At 34.0% G+C, this 18,867-nt stretch overlaps 3 protein-coding genes across 3 annotated transcripts; 2 read left to right on the forward strand and 1 right to left on the reverse strand.

The window, feature by feature from the left end:
• Positions 1-884: 884 nt before the first annotated feature.
• Positions 885-2,082, reverse strand: LOC122279542 (V-type proton ATPase subunit E-like). The gene is made up of 3 exons (XM_043090229.1): positions 2,071-2,082; positions 1,604-1,760; positions 885-1,234 (listed from the first exon to the last, which is right to left on the reverse strand). The coding sequence occupies exons 2-3, from the start codon at positions 1,748-1,750 to the stop codon at positions 1,064-1,066; spliced, it is 318 nt and encodes a 105-aa protein (XP_042946163.1). The 5' UTR covers positions 1,751-1,760; positions 2,071-2,082; the 3' UTR covers positions 885-1,063.
• A 7,161-nt stretch (positions 2,083-9,243) lies between these two features.
• Positions 9,244-12,302, forward strand: LOC122279538 (putative disease resistance protein RGA1). The gene is made up of 2 exons (XM_043090224.1): positions 9,244-11,935; positions 12,059-12,302. The coding sequence occupies exons 1-2, from the start codon at positions 9,304-9,306 to the stop codon at positions 12,067-12,069; spliced, it is 2,643 nt and encodes an 880-aa protein (XP_042946158.1). The 5' UTR covers positions 9,244-9,303; the 3' UTR covers positions 12,070-12,302.
• Positions 12,303-15,803: 3,501 nt separating this feature from the next.
• On the forward strand, positions 15,804-17,054 carry LOC122278436. Its single transcript, XM_043088624.1, has one exon. The coding sequence runs from the start codon at positions 15,804-15,806 to the stop codon at positions 17,052-17,054; it is 1,251 nt and encodes a 416-aa protein (XP_042944558.1).
• The last annotated feature ends 1,813 nt before the right edge of the window (positions 17,055-18,867 follow it).

An 18,867-nucleotide genomic window follows, 5' to 3' on the forward strand; every position in this document is an offset into this window, starting at 1 on the left:
TAGCTAGTGGAACTCTGTAAATTAACAATGTTGAAGTAAAGAATAATTAATCAACTTTAAATATAACTACTATTCTCACAATTACTTTACCCAAAAAAAGAAATGATTATTCATCTTTAAAGAGAAGTTCACTAGCTTGCATCATCGAGATAGGAATGTTCATGAGTACTGCATTAACAATTTAGTCTTTCAGCTTGCATCATCTTGATAGGAATGTTCATGAGTACTTTTGGGATTTGCTTGTAGTGGTTTGCAACTGAGAAACTATATTGATTGCATACGATGATTGGAGAACAGGTTATTAAATCCAGGTTATATGGTTTCCACTTGAAGACCATGATTCCCCGTTCCAATGCATATTTTTTTTGTATAAGATGCAGGTTATTATGTCCAGGTTATATTTTTTCCACTTGTGGTTACCAAACCTTCCTCAACTCACTTCATCTCATCATTACACCTTTTTCAAATCCACATACACTTTTTCAAATTTTTATATAAAATATAATAAAGAATTTAACGTTTTTAAATCCCAACACACTCATAATATTTAAAACTAATATTCTAACAATATTTTATTCAACTCAACTCAACTCAACCCAACATCCAAACCCAACCTTAAGACTTACCACTAATAGATTTTTTCCACTTCACAGGTTTCTTGCTTGAGTGAAGATTGCACATGATGCATATTTGAGGTTTTATTTTTGAGCAAGTTCGACCTCGTCAACAGTCGCCCAAATCCACAATCTTGGGGTCAGAAGGAAGGAAGCTGTTTTTTTGTTAGAGAAAAAGTCATACTAGGCTTTTTGAGACCAGTAATATTTGTTGTATATTCATTTACTTTGTATTTCATTTGCTGTAATATTTGCCAGTTATGAACTCAATTCAAGAACTATTGTTTCTCATTTCAATGGAATCTCTCCAAAACCATGTGCACTAAGTTGTTTTCATTACACAACTTTTCATTACAAAGGTTAATTTAATGAATGTACAAATACCCCTTTTGTACATCATAACCAAAACACTTGGGAAGTATCAATACAGTTGATACATTCAAAATGATCTACTCCATACACATGAGATGGACAATATTGTCGACTATTATCTGAGGTGGATGAACATTTGCTTTCTTAGAATAATCCCGTGCGGCTGAATCCAGCATAGACTGCACCAATTGAAGATCATCTCCACGGCAACGCAGCAAAACAGTAGGCTTTTTCAGCCTGAGCAAACTCTAGAACACAGAATCTATCTTAGTAGCAATATCAGAGAACACAGCCTGAGCAAACTCTGGAACACAAAATCAACAACTTCTCATTGTCTTAGTAGCAATTTCAGCATCCATTGGAGATTACATGGATTGACCTCTTGTGCATTTAACAACCAAAATTGATTGTAGCAATGCATACAAAACAAAGCATGTACTTTCTATACTCAGAAAATACCCAAGAACTGTGAACAAAATTTACAGGATCTATAGATGTAAATGCAACTCCACGGCCGTCTTAAGTGCCGAAGCAAGTTAATCATGACTACCAATATATGATTTCTAAAATTGTACTATACTAGAAGACACAAATTCGGGAAGTCAGATTTTGATGACCTGAACAATCAGATCCTTTAGAAACCTTTTATATACATGGTGATCACGGCTCACATTCAGAAGCTCCTTGGATACCGCCTCTTTCATGGAATTAACGATATCATCTTGAGCCTGAAGAACTTTTATCTGAGAAGCATTAAGCTGCATCGAGTACTCACTGCAACGCACCAACATAAGGATCAATCAGTTATCCCCAGCATTCTTGTTTCAATAAATTACAAGAACAATTATTTTCCAAAACCTTCTTCCATACGTTGAATCCTATGTTTATGGTAAAAACAAATGCCCCTAACAATAGCATTTCAGCGATTCATTATGTTCTTCTTCTTCTTTTTTTAATCAATAAAGAAGAACTTTATTAATGAGAAAAGTAATAAAGTAATCCGAACTACAAAATGTGAGGAAATAAAGTAGTTGTGCAAATAAAAATGAGAAATCAAATAAGCATTCCAGGCAAAACAAGTTACATCTTCTTTCGAACTTTGACCAGCTGATCAGCTTATAATTTTGTCTTCCAAGCGTAGAAGCTGTCAAAATAGTACATGGATGAGTTCCAAGGTCATTTCTATAGGGACAACAATGTTCATGAAGAGCAAGTAAATAATGAGTCGTGTTTGTGTGAGGGGCGTGTTTGTAAAAGGGGCTATTTACACAACTAAGAAAAGAAACAAGAAAATGGAATTTATGTGCTAATGTGGGGTGGATTAATGAAAAATGTTTTGGATCTTTTATCTATTTTTTACGGAATAATTATCTAAAAACTTGTAAAATTAAAAGAAGTAAGTAAAGAAATAAGTGCTAGAGAAATAAGTGCAAGAAAAATAAAAGTGGCAAAAATCTAAACTAAAAAAAAAAAATACTTGGGATTTAAAAAAAAAAGGATTCTAAGAAACAATTTATCAAACACCTAAACTTCAGGTTTCACCCATTCATGAATTAGAATTGAACATTACTCACATTCAATTTTTTTTTATTCAATCATTCACTCATTCAAAAAGATAATGACTGGAAGTTAAAACAATTCAAGTCCGATTTATAGTTTACCCAAAAAAAAATCCTACCTAGTTGCAAAACAAGTTTAGTCAATGTAAGAGGAAAGAAAACTATGGAGTCTTAAGTCACAATCAAGCATTAGTTGTGCTTTACATCAACAACAAATCAAGATTAGCAAGAAGCACTCTAAACTTTCACAAATATAACTTGTTTCACAAAACAATAGAGTATGAAAAAGAAATCAATGGATGAAATGTGAGATATCAATTCTAATCCAAATACGGGTTACTCCCCAAAACTTAGGCTTAGAAATTAGCCTAACATTTCAAAATGAATATCCTCTCTAAATATTTCTGCATCCACCGAAAATTGAAATAAACATAACAAGAGAGAAATAAACCAAAGAAATAGAACCAGATGAAGCTGCTGTGCAGTACGCAACTGCAGAAGATAAGAAATTGCCCAGGTTGCTAGAACGAAAATGTAAACACAAGAAAAATAAAACAAGCCGCCTCCACTCAAAGATCCAAAAACTCAAACCGGGAAAAGCAAAAAAATCAAAACCAAAAAGAGAGAACCCGTCCGTCCTTCGGTTCCCCTCCAACGAAAACTGAAAGCAAGTATATTAAAAGTAAAAATGAAGCCGCCAAGGTCTCCGTCTCTACCAGCCAAAAAAAGGAAAAAAAATCAAACTAAATCCCCAACGAGAATGAGGGAGAGCTCCGTCTGTTCGTAAACGTAAAAGACTAAGCAAGCCAAAATAAAAACTGCCCCTATAAACGTCCAGAAAACTGGGAAACGAAAACACAAATAGAACTAAAACTAAGAGAGCAGCTTCAGGCCGTCTCCTACAAACTCAAACGTAAAAACCAAAAGAAAAAGATAACAAGCTGCCTCCAGGGTCTGAACCGAAAGGTAAGACAAAAAAATAAATCCTCAAGAAAAACTCCAGACGCCGAACAGGTCTGGAAAGAAAAAAAAAAGGGAACTACTATGAAAAACTCAAGACGCCGAACAGGTCTGGAAACGAAAAGCAATGAAAAAAAATCCCCCAGAGTTCCGTTCCAAACGAAAAATGAACTAAAAAAAACTGAAGTGCCGTCTCCTCTCGAAAACGAAAAAGTAAAAGAAAAAAAAATAATTCTCTCCAGCCGCCTCTAGGGTCTGAAAATGTAAGAAGAAAAAACTCAGCCCTACCCCATGTGTGAGGGACCCCCCATAATAAAAAAATAAATGAAGAATAAAGTTTCGTCCAAAAGCTGAAACTGCCCCTTTCTCTGCGTTGATTTCCTCTGCAGGTCTCTTCGGTGTGCTCCAGCCGTGGCTCCAGTTCTGCTGCCTTTAGGTCTGGTCTGCCCTTTGTCATGCTCCTTTCGGCACCCCAGTTAAAACAAAATAAACATGGAGAAATCCCATGCCACCCGAAACTGTCCCTGCATCTTGTGTTGATTCCCTCTTCTGTCCTGCTCCACATCCAGTCGGTTTTTTTTTTTTTTCTAGTATTTTCATAATGCCCTGTAGTATATTAAAAGTATATTACTTTTAAAGGCAAATAGAACTTTACGTGTGCAAAATATTAGCATCAATTAATTTGACATTCAATACTAGAATTTGATGTATAATTAAGTGCTCAATTCTCATTTGATAAAATAAATCATTCATTTAAGCAACTTAATTATAAAATTCTAACCCTTATCACCTGCTTCTCTATCCGCTCATACTCTTGCTAGATCTTCTTCTTCTCTACCTCATCAAGTTGCAACTTCTCAATATTGAATTCCTGCCATTAGGAAAAAACAATCACTTAGATAATCAATGCTACGGTTGATACGTACACATAAGAAACAAAATGAGACTGATTTGAAATGCACCATTTTGAAAATTTGTTTTGCTCCAGATGCTGCGAAGTCCCTGAAAAATTTATAGGTTTGGGAGGGACTGTGACGGGTTAGGGTTAGGGATGGTTTTAGTCTTCAGATGGGGAAGGACTTAGAAAACATGGGGAGGAGATGCGCACCATCAGTCGATTGAACATTTCTTCCCGCTCCAGATATCCCAAAAGTCTCTTAAACGCTCCGTTTCATTTTCCACCTAAGCTTTCGGTGCGCAATTGGTCGCAATCGCTCGAGATTGACTAGCTTGATTGACTTTTCGTTTATTATTCAATAATAGTATATAAATTAAATCTCGATAATTCAAAAATTAGAGTAGAAATAAAAATTTTAAAAATACAATTTAATAGCTGTGTAAGATTTTTTATTATAGTATTTCATAGAATATTAATATTCATTCATTATTATTTTCATAAATATAAAATAGTTAAAAATTATTTTCTTCATAGAAACTATCATGTGATCGTTTAGAATGTCTTATCTCATTCTAATATTTAAGCTAGTTTATCAAATTTCATGTAAAATCTATATATTTTGGTGTCATATTAAGCATATAATGTTATAATTGAGACCTTAAATAAACTTTTCCTTACTCAATGAAATTTTAAGGATAAATCATTTCCACTATTTATCGTATAAATCATCAATCTTAAATGATTTTTCTTATATTTTCAATTTGGATTCTATATTAAGAAACTTAATATTATATGATAAAAAAAACTTTGGGGTCAATGTTAATAATTCATTATTTCTTTATGGTTTATCCATTAGCGTACTGAGTTTTTTTTTTTTTTTTAAATAGAAATTGGGTACCGGGTTTTAAATATGGTATCCGAAATGCTTAACAGCGTCCGGACCGGATAGAACCGGGTAAGTCAATCTGGGTTTTGGACCGGATTATATCTAAGCCGGAAATCACATTCGAAATCTGGTTATCCGGGTTTCAGATCGAGCCTGAAAAAACCTGATCTGGATTAACAGTCTTATGTATATATATTTGGCAAACATGCTTTGTCTTTCATGTCTAGCCTCATTGTTCATGTAATTTCTTGAAGCTCTGCAAACAATGGAAAAATTGACATATACACATGATGATCCTCTCACCTCTTTATTTGGCCAACCAATCAGCCACTTGATTGACCTCGATCCTCGTACGCATGGTTAATATTATTAACCTAGGAGAAAGCAGCAATGTCTTACAATATTGAGTCATTTTCAACCTCCAAAATCAACTTAGTTAAGAAAATACTCCACTGTGTCATGTATTTGGTGTAACTATATATTCTTTTGGTTGTTCATTCTTTATGGTTAGCTATTTACATTCAGGAAAATAAAAGAATGATAGATATGTAAGCTCATTGCTCTTGTATATGTGTAAGGGGTGCTACTACTCTGCCCCCCAAGTGACTGTTCACTTTGACCGCTAGTGCAAAAGTGTATTTTTTTTTTTAAATATTAAAAAAAACATACTTTTGCACTAGCGGCCAAAGTGAGAGGTCACTTTGGGGGAGCAACATAGCATTTTCCTATATGTAATCAGGACCAAATGCCGTTAAATACAGAAAAGTTTCCGAATTTGATTGGATGACCACCATTGATGGCCAAGTGCTTTCGATGTAGGGTGTTGTGATTGATGCAACCGATTTTATGACCACCATCCATCACCCATCGTGATACTTAGCACCGTTCACCCGACCCGACCTGGCAAACAAATTGTGTTCGGACCAGACCCAATTTAAGTGACTTCCGAAATACAAACTCTTGAATATTCGACCCGAACTTTGTTTTTGAAGAATAGGGTTTTTTCCCAACCCGGCTTGTTTTCCTTCTTTATTTTATTTTATTTTTTCACTAGGAAAATATGATTACCATTCTATACAAAAAATAAAAATCCTTTTAACCAATTCTCTATTACAGTACAAAGTCGACTCGAAGTGTGCTCATGGACCCATCAAAATACATGGTATTTTAATTTTTGAACTTTTTAATCTTGATTAAGATGACCCGTTATGACTTCTTTCGATCTTGTTTATTTTTAGTCATAGAAGCACTTGTGTCGTTATTAAACATAAATGAGAGTTGGATGTAAATGAGGAATTTATTGTATTGGCATATTGAGTTGCAATTAATTTGGAGAAAGTTTGGTTTGAGATAAAATAAATAAATACAATATGCAATTGGCCACATTGAAGGCTGACTTGAAACTATGATAAGTATCGCGTTGAGAGAGTGATTTTTAAATAAAAACTTATAAAAAATTTACTTCCCCACATATTAATTATTGATAGGCTGAAAATCATAAAATTTAAAGAACTTATTCTGGTTGTGCATTTCTTTAAATTTTAAATCTGGCTATATGTATGTAAACTAGACTAAAGGAGTTCTGACGCCGGAATGAAAGGAAAAAGAATTAAAAGCTAGCAAACTTTGATATGTTTGTCATGGGCATCTAACTTGGAATTTCTTCCGGAAAAGGGAAATGCAAGGTTCTTTATGCCAACCCAGGCCTCCCAAATGACAAGATGCTCTACAATTCAGTGCAGGCATGACTTAGCTAGGTTGATCCCTTGGAAGTTATATATACGTTCCTTTCTTAGATTTCAAATATTCCAATCTTTTTAATTTGGATTAAGCCATGTAAACATTAATATGGGCGTTGATGTCTATATATTGGTGACTAGGGCGGGAAATAAACAATATTAATATTATTCGACCAGTCGCTCGAGTTTAGTATGTTCAAATCAACTCAAGTTTGATGGACTCAATTCTTATATTAAATGAACTATTCGTGAACATAAATTAATTATGATGGATTATTAAACAATACAACTTATATAAAGTTCGGCTTGACTCGTATAAGCTTGAATAACTTCTTATTTATTAATACTATATTATTATCTTTATCATTTAAATGAGAATATTTTAAGAGATTAATTAAGGAAATCATACTCCTAATACTAAACATGTTACTTGAATCCTTAACAATATAATCATTTTATACACACACACACACATATACAAAATTCAAGTTTGCTTATCACAATTTGAAGATAAAGGAATAAAATATAATATAAATAATCTATAAATTTTTATATCTACCTATATGCAGCTTCCAATTCTATGAGCCACGAGTTCAATTAATAGCCAATGCCAGCTTGATTACGGCTCCGTACGAAGTTCAATAACATGCTTTACTGCTATGTAAATGTGAGAATAATTGATTGAGAATGGAAAGATTAATATGTCATTATTACTAAAAGAACCCAATTGTTTCCATGAAATCTCCTTCTAGTTTAGATTAGGATTGCACATATATAATGATCTTATACGTGGAAGAACAAGATGTAGAAAATAATAACAAAAATTGTTCCATAAATTAAGATAAACTAAAAATAAAATAAAACTTTGAAGAAATTACCTAAAAATCATAAAATAATTAAACGATCAGAGGGTGGCTAGTGCCCTCGGCCGCCTGATCTGGTGGGCCGCCCAATGGTTTATGATTTTTATGATTTTTTTTCATCCAAATTTTACTATGTCTTTCGTTGTTTATTTTTATACTAAATTATTTTTTAGTTTATTTCATATAAATTTTTTTTAATTTTACCTCTTATTTATTTTCAGAAAAAAATCAGCTTATAATTTTATGATATTTATATCTTTTTAGAATTTTAATTTAAGATTTTAAATTTTTTACACATTTTTATCTTTAATTTAATTGATTTTTTAAAAATATTTGTAATTTTTTATTTTATTTTTTTCGAATGTATAGATTTTAATTATTTTTAGAACTTATGCTGATTGTGCATTTCTTTAAATTTTAAATCTGGCTTTATGCACGTATACTAGAGTACTAAAGGAGTTATGATGACGGAAGGGAGAAACAGGCTAGTTGAAACTTAATATGCATTAACCCTAGTGATCAGTTTGAAGATTTTTAAACAGGAGTTAAAATCCTTTAAAAAGTCCAGATTCAATGAGCTAAACAATAATTCTTCCCTCGACAAACTAGAACCAGAGAGGGTTTTGTGTGATGTAGAGAAATGATATATATACAAGCTCCAAATTATGTATAAGCTTCGTGCAAGTCTTTTATGAAGGAGAGTGAAAAAAATTGTTCTATATATGAAGGAGAGTTCTTCCAAAGGGAAGAAAATAAAATAAAATAAAATAAAAAACTAAGGGAAAGATAGAAAACTTCTAAAAATTCAGGTAATTTATCATGTTTGTAATACTGATGTGCCTGTCAGTTTTTGTTTTCGAGTCAATTTGTTCACAAACCCAGACTTGGAAAATCAGCAAATAATATACCAAAAGGCCGTTGTGTAGACATATACAGTAGTTCTCTATTTGATATGACAAATCCCGATACCTGCATGACTTTCCTAAGTCTATTTCGCACCCATTTTTGCCTTCCTTGAAGGAACGAAAGGAAAAAGAAAAAGCAAACTTCGATCTGTTTCTCGTGGGCATCTAACTTGGAATTTCTTCCGGAAAAGGGAAAGGCAAGGTTCTTTATGCCAACCCAAGCCTCCCTAATGACAAGATGCTCTACAATTTTATTATACAAGCACTACTTTTATGTAATTCGGATAGAGATAACTATAACTTGTAGACCTCATTTTTAAAGCTGGGGAAAAAGCGAAAAGCCAAAGAAGAATAACACACAAGAAAAGCATTTAAATGATACTTGTGTCTGCAGGTTAAGACATAATTTGCATTATCTTCACTTATATTTTACCTCACAATAGTTGAAATAACCGTTTGCATATAATTTTTTTATGAATTAACTATATATATATAAGAGTTAACTATATGAAAGAGAGGCCTCACAGGCTTAATTTCTGTAACAACAACCCCATTCTAGTTTTGCAAATCCCATTGGCAAACATGGTTGATCTTGCCTATGGCCTCGCTGGTAGTCTCTTGCAGAAATTAGGCTCTCTAGTTTATCAAGAGCTTCGCTTGGCATGGGGTCTCCAGAGCGACCTGAAAAAGATTGAACGCACTATTTCCATCATTAAAATCGTGCTCTTAGATGCTGAAGACAGGCAAGCAAGCAATCCCAAATTGAGCATCTGGCTTCGGCAGCTCAAAGATATCTTATATGATGCAGAGGATGTGGTGGATGAAATTGAGTACAAAGCTTTAAGGAAGCAAGCGATTACAGCATACGGAAGCACTAGTCCAAAGGTACGACATTTCTTTTCTTCCTCTATGGCACTTTCATCCCGTTTACAACTGGCTTACAAAATCAAGGACATTAGAAAGAGGTTAGATGAGATTAATACTAGTAAGGATCAATTTAATCTCACTGAACAGCGTGAAGAGGTGCATGTCATGCCTCAGTGGAGGGAAATGACTCATTCCGGTGTTGAATCATCGGTCATTGGTAGGCATTTGGACAAAGAAAAAATCATAGAGGCTATGATGAAGGCCGATGGAAATGTTAATGTAATTTCCATAGTGGGATTAGGAGGTCTGGGGAAGACTACACTGGCCAAGTTGGTCTACAATGATGAAACCGTAGTTAGTCATTTTCAATTAAGAATGTGGGTTTGTGTCTCTACGGATTTTAGAGTTACAAGATTGATGGAAGAAATCCTTAAATCTGTTGGCCATGGAGTTGATAAGAATTCAAGTAATGTAGATATGATGCAAAAAAGCTTGAGGGACTTTTTAAAGAATAAAAGGTTTCTATTGGTCCTAGACGATGTTTGGAATGAAAATAGAAATAAATGGATTGAATTGACAGATTTGCTTAACGGAGGGTCCCATGGAAGTGTCGTTGTCGTAACGACACGTATTCACAATGTTTCTTCCATTTCCGGGCCTGTTTACATGCATCCATTAGATGGTCTACCAAAAGAAGAATGTTTGTCTTTATTTGTGAAATGTGCATTCAAGGAAGGAGAAGACAAACGACATCCAAACTTGGTATCAATTGCTGATGAAATAGTGGAAAAGTGTAAAGGGGTTCCATTGGCCGTGAAGAGTTTAGGTGGTATGCTTTATTCAAAAGTTGATGAAAGGGAGTGGAATTTGGTTAGAGATAACGAGATTTGGGAATTGGAAGAAAAGGAGGGGGACATCTTACCTGCATTACAATTGAGTTATAATCAAATGCCAATTCATCTGAAGCGATGCCTTGCCTATTGCGTTAATTTTCCAAAGGATCATGAATTTTTTAATGTCGTTTTAATTCAACAATGGATGGCGCATGGATTAATCCTCCAATTGCCCGTTAACAAAACACAAGAGTTAGAAGATGTTGGAGACTTGTATATTAAGGAGTTAATGTCAAGATGTTTCTTTCAAGATTTTGAAGAATTTGGGTTGTATTATTTCTTCAAAATGCATGATCTTGTCCATGACCTTGTGCTCTCTATTGCCCATGAAGAGTGGTTGGAAATAGACTCTGAAAACAAAGAAATTGCTTCAACAGTTCGTCATTTGTCAATTTCATACGATGGCCCCCTACGAGTTTCAAAGTCTCCAAATAAGTTAACTAGTGTGCGGACCATCATTTACCAAACCGAACCCCATATGTCCTCAGTTGAAGCATGCATCTCAAGATTCAAGTCCTTGCGGCTCCTTGATTTAAGTGATTCAAATTTTGAGAATTTGCCAAGTTCCATTGGTACTCAAAAGCATTTGAGATATCTCAACTTATCTGGTAATGAATCAATCAAGAAGCTTCCTAATTCCGTTTGTAAGCTACACAATTTGCAAACCTTGATACTTGAGGGATGTGTTACTCTTGAACGACTGCCCAAAGATATACGGAACTTGATCAACCTTAGGCTTATTACAATAACAACAAAAGATACATGCTTACTCGAGAATGGAGCATGTTGCTTTAATTCTCTTCGGATTTTAGTGGTTGTCGAATGTCCAAGACTCGAATGCCTATTTCCACAGATGGATAGGTGCCTCACCAACCTTCGTGTATTGGTTTTTACAAGATGTGAAAGTTTGACCTATTTGCTACCTATTATCAAGCACCTAACTGTTTTAGAGTCATTGTATATTGTTGATTGTAAAGAGATGGATTTGACGGGAGGAGGAAGAGGAGGAGATGCACAGGATCTCAATTTGAAACTCCAAATCTTGTGTATAGAAAAGTTGCCAAAGTTGGAGGTTTTACCTGAATGGCTCTTAGGATCTGCAAACACTTTAAAGTACCTACATATCGAGGGGTGTGGAAATCTCAAGGCCTTGCCGGAGTGGTTGCCAACTATGAAATCACTTCAGACATTGGAGATCATTGATTGCAAAGAGCTATCATCTTTACCCGAGGGAATTCATCATATGAAAACATTAAGAAAATTGAAAATTGAAGAATGTCGTAAACTCGTTACTCGTTCAGAAGACTGGTCCAACATACCAGGGCTCGAAGTACTTGTTTCTGGAAACGCTGAAGATGATGAAGAAGATCGAAGAACAGGTAAGTTGATTTTGTTGTCTTTCTTATTTGGTATGAAATGAATTAAAATTGAATGATCTGATTAGTGAATGATCTAATAAATTAATCAGATTTTATATATTTATATATTTGTGCATTTTGCAGCTCTCGCCTAATTCCATGAGCGACGAGAAGTCCAAGCCAATGCCAAACTGAACGTGCGAAATAGCTTGGTTCGAATTTAGATACATATATGTCTCTTCCTTAAATTGCATTTAAGATATGTAAAATACAGAAATAAAGACATGCAGTGACGTGTGTGTATAAAGTGTGTGCGATAGTTAGTTGGAATATTGGTGGATATATGTATTTAATGGCTTCCGTACCTATATATGTTATTATTGCTCTATCTATCTATATATCTATTTTATCTAAATAATTAAAGCGATGGGTGAACAAGTTTGAGCTTGCTAGAATATTAAATTTTAAGCTGTTGATAAGAAACATAAAATTCAATTCTAAAAAAAGTAGTTGAGCTCGGATCGTGTTCGAATAAAAACTAAACTAAACTATTGATTCAGAATCCAATTTTATCACGTGAATGCATGATCTAACACTTCAATTCAATATAACCAAATTGTATTCGCCTTGTTCAAATTTAAACGATAGCAATTTAACATGAGCAATCCTTCAAGTTTTGCGAGGTTTATTTTATTTTATTTTTGATAAAATTTTGAGAGGTTTAAGTGCTACCTATATATATATATATATATATATATATATATTTCAACATCACATCAAGCATAGAATGTTAAAATTGAGATCTTAAATAAACTTTTCCTTCCTCAATGAAATTTAGAGTATAAATCATTTCCACTATTTATCGTATAAATCATCAATCTTAAACCATTTTTTTTTTTATATTTTCAATTTGGATTCTATATGTTTTTATATATTTTCAATTTACATGATAAAAAACTTTTGGGTCAATGTTAATAGTTGATTATTTCTCATAATCTTAGTTTTAATTTAATTTTAGTGGGGCTATATCCTTTTAAAAATAGATAATATATAAAAATTATACAAAATCTAGGGGATATAGGAAAAAATCAGAGAGAAATATTTTTATGTGTATTGAAATTTTACAAAATTTTAAAAAATACATGAAAATAAGAAAATTATAAATTTTTTTGGGAGCCAATTTCTATACAATATTATAAATTCTCCCCCAGAAAACCAATGACTTCTCAAACCGGCTTTATTGACGAGACGTCTCTCAACCTTCGATTCCACATCATGCATTAATGATTAAAAAAAATTGACTTATTTATTATATTTTGTGTAAAAATATAAAAATATTATAATAATGAGATGTGATAAGAGAGCCTTATCATAGAATAAATGCATTGCTCTAAATGCAGATGTATACATAAATGCAAAGTTCTTTTAAAAAGCAATCCGTTCTTGTTGGAAAGTGTAGAGCCACATATATAGCATAGAGTTAAAATTCATAACTTGAGATGATAAAGAATGAGAATTACTACATATAATTATTTTAATGTACTTTTTATGTACTTTACTAATATGATTGATAAAAATAATTATTTTATATTTTAAAAAAAATAATATAACTAATCACATTAATTGAGTGTGTAAAAAATACTAAAAAATAATTGTATATAAAATTTTTATTTTGAATTAGGGGCCGAGGAATAAGTTAGTCTCCAATCAAAGGAGTACAGAATCAAGCAAAACAAGGGACAGTAATATACACCCATAGGCCAAATTGACGCCCAAAAAAAATTCAAAACAAAAGATTGATAAATGAGAGATGACAGCTAAGAGCACTCACAATGGCTCTTTCATCTTATTCTTTAAAATATATCATTAAAATTCATTTTTTCTATTTTACATATTGATTTTTATAATATACCATACATAAGTTTATCTATTTTTTTTTCATATCATTTAAATATTATATTTTTTATTCTTTTTTATTGATTTCAAATATTTTCTCTAATATCCTCCTATTTTTTATATTTACAATAAGCCAACCAGTTGGCAGTTTTGTTAAGAATTCGGAGATGGGGCTGTTGAAGCTATCTTCCTGCGAATCTTTCCGAAAAATGACAATCAAGAACTACACTTCCATTACCAAATTCACGACAAACCTAGAAAAACCCAACATCCTAGATTTTTAAGAATCAACGACCCCAGAAAAACCCAACTCGACAAACCCAAAAAAATTGGTGCTTTCAATCATTTTGGAGAGAGAGAGAGAGAGAGAGAGAGCAGAGCAGAGTTTGAAGTAGAAAACGATAGATGATTGGTGATGGAGTTGACGAGCGAAGTCGAGGAACATGGAAGGCTCTGGTTCTGTTTCGGCACCAAGCAACAAAGAAATGGTAGGAACGAGAGAGAGAGGGGGTCTGAAATGAGAATAAAGAGAAATGGGGAAAATCAGCTATGAAAGATAAATGAATTAAAAATATTTGAAGGGATGAACAGATTTCTCTACATGTAGCAGATTCCCTGTAACAAAATGTAAAGTGATTTTAAAATAAAGGATCCAATGGAATGCAATTTTAAGAACTTTTTTTTATATTTTAAAGAAGAATGTGTTATAAAACATCCCTTGGGAGTGCTCTAACAAAGAGAGCACCGACAACCACCCACTAACCAAACTTTACAAAAGAAAAGTAATAAAACCAAAAGCAAATGTTGAGTGCATGATTGAATTACAGATAGGTGAGCGTCACAAAATAATAAAGAAAAGTTGGTGTTCAACCCGTACGTCTGTTAAAAGCGAAAAAGCAAAACTCTCCCTTGCTGTGATCAATTTAAAAATAAGAAAAAAGAAAATACTCATACATTCCAACCCATGCGTCCAAAGAAATAAGAAAAAGAGTAGATCTCTCCTGTCTAAAACCAAGATAATGCTGGGCGGGTCCCGTGTGTTTTCAAAAGCAAGTCCGTCCAAATTGAAAAGGACAAGAAAACTTAGCTTTTTGACTTGGAAAAGGCAAAACTCTCAACTTTTTCTCCAGCGTCACGTAAATACGTAACTTTATATGTAACAAAATTCTTTTATTTAAAAAAATTTAGTTACAGATACATTTATACATTAATATATGTATTAATTTATTGTGATTGATCAAAAAATAAATTTTATTAAAAATAATATTAATTTAATTTTTAAATATAAAAAAATATACGTTGATTAATACGCGATTTTATTTATATATAACAAAACTCTTTCATTTTAAAAAGAAGTCAAAAACCTACTGCCCCACTTTTGTTTCAACCCATATTTGAGCTTCAGCAGCTTGCACCCACTTCATTCAATTCTCCACAAACGTATTCCTTCTGAAGATAAAAGTTAAAAGTATCAGTGCATGTCTTGGCTTATACAAAAAATTAGAAATCTGGAAAAAAAAAAATAAAGAAAAATAAAATATCAAAGATGTGTTGTGGAAAAAATATTATTTAATTAAATTATAAGTTATAAAATTAAATATAAACTATACTATTGATCAATTTAAATAATAATTCAGATTTATACTTCTTAATTATTTAACATGAGCAATCTTTCAAGTTTTGCGAGGTTTATTTTATTTTATTTTTAAGTGCTACCTATATAATATATATTTCATTTGCCTTTTCCCATATATATATATAATATATATGCAACTCTGAAGTATTTCCCTCCAAAATCAATAAACCCATTGAATGTCTCAATTCATTGTATTTCCCATATAATTAGTTAATTTGCAGCTTCAATTAGTGCAACAACGGATTCTCTCAACTGCTTTCTTCTTTTAGAAAGTGACTGAGGAGGAGCAGTTAGTATTCTTCCTCGATTGAGGAAGGAGTGTTGATCTCTGTTTGCGTCTGTAAGCAGAGGAGTACGATGGAAGACATGGAGGAAGTATGGAGGAGATTGAAGCTGAATGATGAGGAGGATGGACCGATTGAAATACAGAATTCTGATTCGAGTTTATTGAATCTGAAGAGTGAACGTAGTCTGGTTGGGAAGGTGATTTCAATGCGACGGATTGGAAAGGAAGTTATCAGATCTATGATGGAGAGAATCTGGAAGGTAGGAAAACCAGTGGAATTCCAGGAGATTGGAAGTAACTGCTATGTTATAACATTCGTAACTCGGAAAGACAAGGTGAGAGTTCTTGATGGCCGTCCTTGGTTGTTTGATAATCATCTATTTGTTCTAAAAGAATTTGAAGGTAAAGTGCAACCTAATCTGTTTGACTTTGATCATGCTTGCCTATGGGTGCAAATGTTAAATTTACCTTTGAATTATATGACAAAAAGGATGGGAGAGGAGATAGGAAAATCGATAGGGAAGGTTGTGGAGGTGGATGTGCAGGAAGATGGCTCGGCTTGGGGAAGATGCTTAAGAGTTAAGGTGGAGTGTGATCTTAAAAAACCTATAGCTCGAGGAAGGACAATTCTAGTGGATGGTAGGAGAAGCTGGGTGCCTTTTCAATATGAGAAGTTACCTAGGCTTTGTTTTAATTGTGGAAGAATTGTGCATGAAAAGGAGGGGTGTAAGGGGAGTGATGAAAATGCTGGTCAATATGGAGTGTGGCTTAGGGCACGGCCTATAATTAGAAAAGTAACTACTAAAGGGGAAGAGGAAAAGATAAAAAAGAAAAAAGAAAAAGAGAAGGATAATTCAAGGCAGGAGTATGAGGAAATGGAGAAGGGAGGAGAATCTCAGCAGGGAAGGGAGGAGGATGAGTTAGTAGAACAAGGGGTGACTGATGTAAATTCAATGCTGAAGGTACAGGAGGTCCTATTTCAACCTATGGTGAATGTGAATGAAGGGGATGATAGTAGACCAGATGCTTGTGTGAATGTAAAAGATGAGAAGTCTAAAGTGATTGAAAATAAAATGCTGCAATTGACTGATGAGGATGTGGAGAGCAAGAGGTCATCAAGGTGGAAAAGAAGGGCTAGGGCTAGGCCTGAGTCAGGTAAGCAAACTAGTTCTTTTTCTCAACTAAAAAGAAATTTTGATGCTATGGATGAAGATAGTGAACAGTTTGATGGTGGCAAGAGAATTAAGAAGGGTGATGAGGTAGTGTGTGATGAAAATATACTAAGGGTGGTGGCTGCTGAGCAGCACCACCTGGAAGCATGAAAATCCTATGCTGGAACTGCAGAGGGCTTGGGAACCATCGGACAGTTCAAGACCTTAGTCTTATGGTTAAGGAAAAGCAGCCCATTCTGGTTTTTGTTTATGAAACAAAAATCAGGTCATGTAAAATTGTTGGTTTGCAAAGGAGGTTAGGGATGGAAGGAAGTTTTGCTGTTGATTCTGAGGGAAGAAGGGGTGGTATTGTACTGTTTTGGAGAGATGAGAAAGGTGCTGAGATTGTAAACTACTCAAAGTGGCATGTTACTGTAATAGTAAAAGGAGAAAGGCAAGAAAAAGACTGGTGCTTCACAGGGTTCTATGGTCATCCTGAATCAGGGAAAAGAAAGCTATCATGGGACCTGTTGAGACAATTAAAACCTAAAAATGATGGTGCCTGGTGTGTGGGGGGAGATTTTAATGAAATATTATGGCATAATGAGAAAGTAGGAGGAAAAAGAAGAGCTGAAAGTCAGATAAATCTGTTCAGGGAAGCATTAGAGGACTGTGGTCTGGTTGATGTTGGATATAAGGGAAATGGATTTACCTGGTCTAATAAACATTCGGACCAATCCTTTACAAAAGAAAGATTGGACAGGTTTGTGGTGAATAACAGATGGAAGTCTATTTTCAAGGAAGTGGAGGTGATGGCTCAAATAGGGAGATGCTCAGATCACTTGCCCATAGTAATCTCTACTATTGATGAAGGGAATGGTAGAAGGAGGGGTTTTTTTCAATTCAGGTTTGAGGCTTGTTGGTTGCAACAAGAAGAATGTGAGCAAGTGGTTAAAGAAGGGTGGAGGAAGAGTCTCTTAGCATCAGAACCTATACAACAAGTTCAAACCAGATTGCAGTGCTGTAGTCAGGTTTTATTATCATGCTTCAAAGGAAAGGATAAAAGAAGAGGAAAGGAAATTGAGCAGGTATCAAAGAAAATAAGGGAGATACAAGGGGATCTTTGTCAGAATAACATGGAGGAGTTGAAAAGATTGCAAGAGAAGGTGGGCTTGTTACTTGATCAGGAGGATGTGAAATGGAAGCAGCGTGCAAAGAGGAATTGGTACACTATGGGAGACAGAAACACCAGGTTTTTCCATGAGTGTGTTAATCAGAGAAGAAGAAGGAACAAGATTGTGTCAATATTGGATGGTCAATCTGTTCTAAGAGAAAAAGAAGAGGAAATTGCAGCAGCTTTCAGAGACCATTTTTCTATGGTTTATACTAGTGCACAACCATCTACTCAAGATATTCATGAAGGTGTAAAAGCTTTGGAGCCTAGGGTGTCATCTGATATGAATAATTTTCTGGAAAGTACTTTTACAAGGAAGGAAGTTGAAGAAGCCATAAATATGATGGGGGCATTAGAAGCCCCGGGTCCTGATGGGTATGGGGCATGCTTTTTTCAAAAATTTTGGCATGTGGTAGGAAAGGAAGTAAGCAATGCTGTGTTGGGCTTTTTAAATGGGGGCAGATTGCAAGACTCGATAAATCAAACTTATATTGCTTTAATCCCAAAGGTTAATGAGCCAAGAAGTGTAAATGATTTCAGACCTATAAGTCTTTGCAATGTGTTTTATAAGATCATTGCAAAGACTCTTGCTAATAGACTGAAGAGGGTAATGGATGCCATTATTTCCAAATGTCAGAGTGCTTTTATTCTAGGGAGATTGATATCAGACAATGTTATAGCAGCCTATGAAATGTTACACTCGATGAAATGTAGACAAAATGGCAGAGTTGGAAGCATGGCAGTTAAATTAGATATTTCAAAGGCTTATGATAAGGTGGAATGGGATTATCTGGAGGCTATTATGAAAAG

Source organism: Carya illinoinensis, chromosome 10 (assembly GCF_018687715.1).
Source record: "Carya illinoinensis cultivar Pawnee chromosome 10, C.illinoinensisPawnee_v1, whole genome shotgun sequence".
Taxonomy (NCBI): Eukaryota; Viridiplantae; Streptophyta; class Magnoliopsida; order Fagales; family Juglandaceae; genus Carya; species Carya illinoinensis.

Bases quoted from the DNA above. Each gene is read 5' to 3' on its own strand.
- LOC122279542 (XM_043090229.1), bottom strand. From the start codon at position 1,750: ATGCAGCTTAATGCTTCTCAGATAAAAGTTCTTCAGGCTCAAGATGAT. The intron at 1,235-1,603 runs GTCATCAAAATC...TCTGTGTTCTAG, and splicing joins TAAAGGATCTGATTGTTCAG to AGTTTGCTCAGGCTGAAAAA.
- LOC122279538 (XM_043090224.1), top strand. From the start codon at position 9,304: ATGAAAGAGAGGCCTCACAGGCTTAATTTCTGTAACAACAACCCCATT.
- LOC122278436 (XM_043088624.1), top strand. From the start codon at position 15,804: ATGGAAGACATGGAGGAAGTATGGAGGAGATTGAAGCTGAATGATGAG.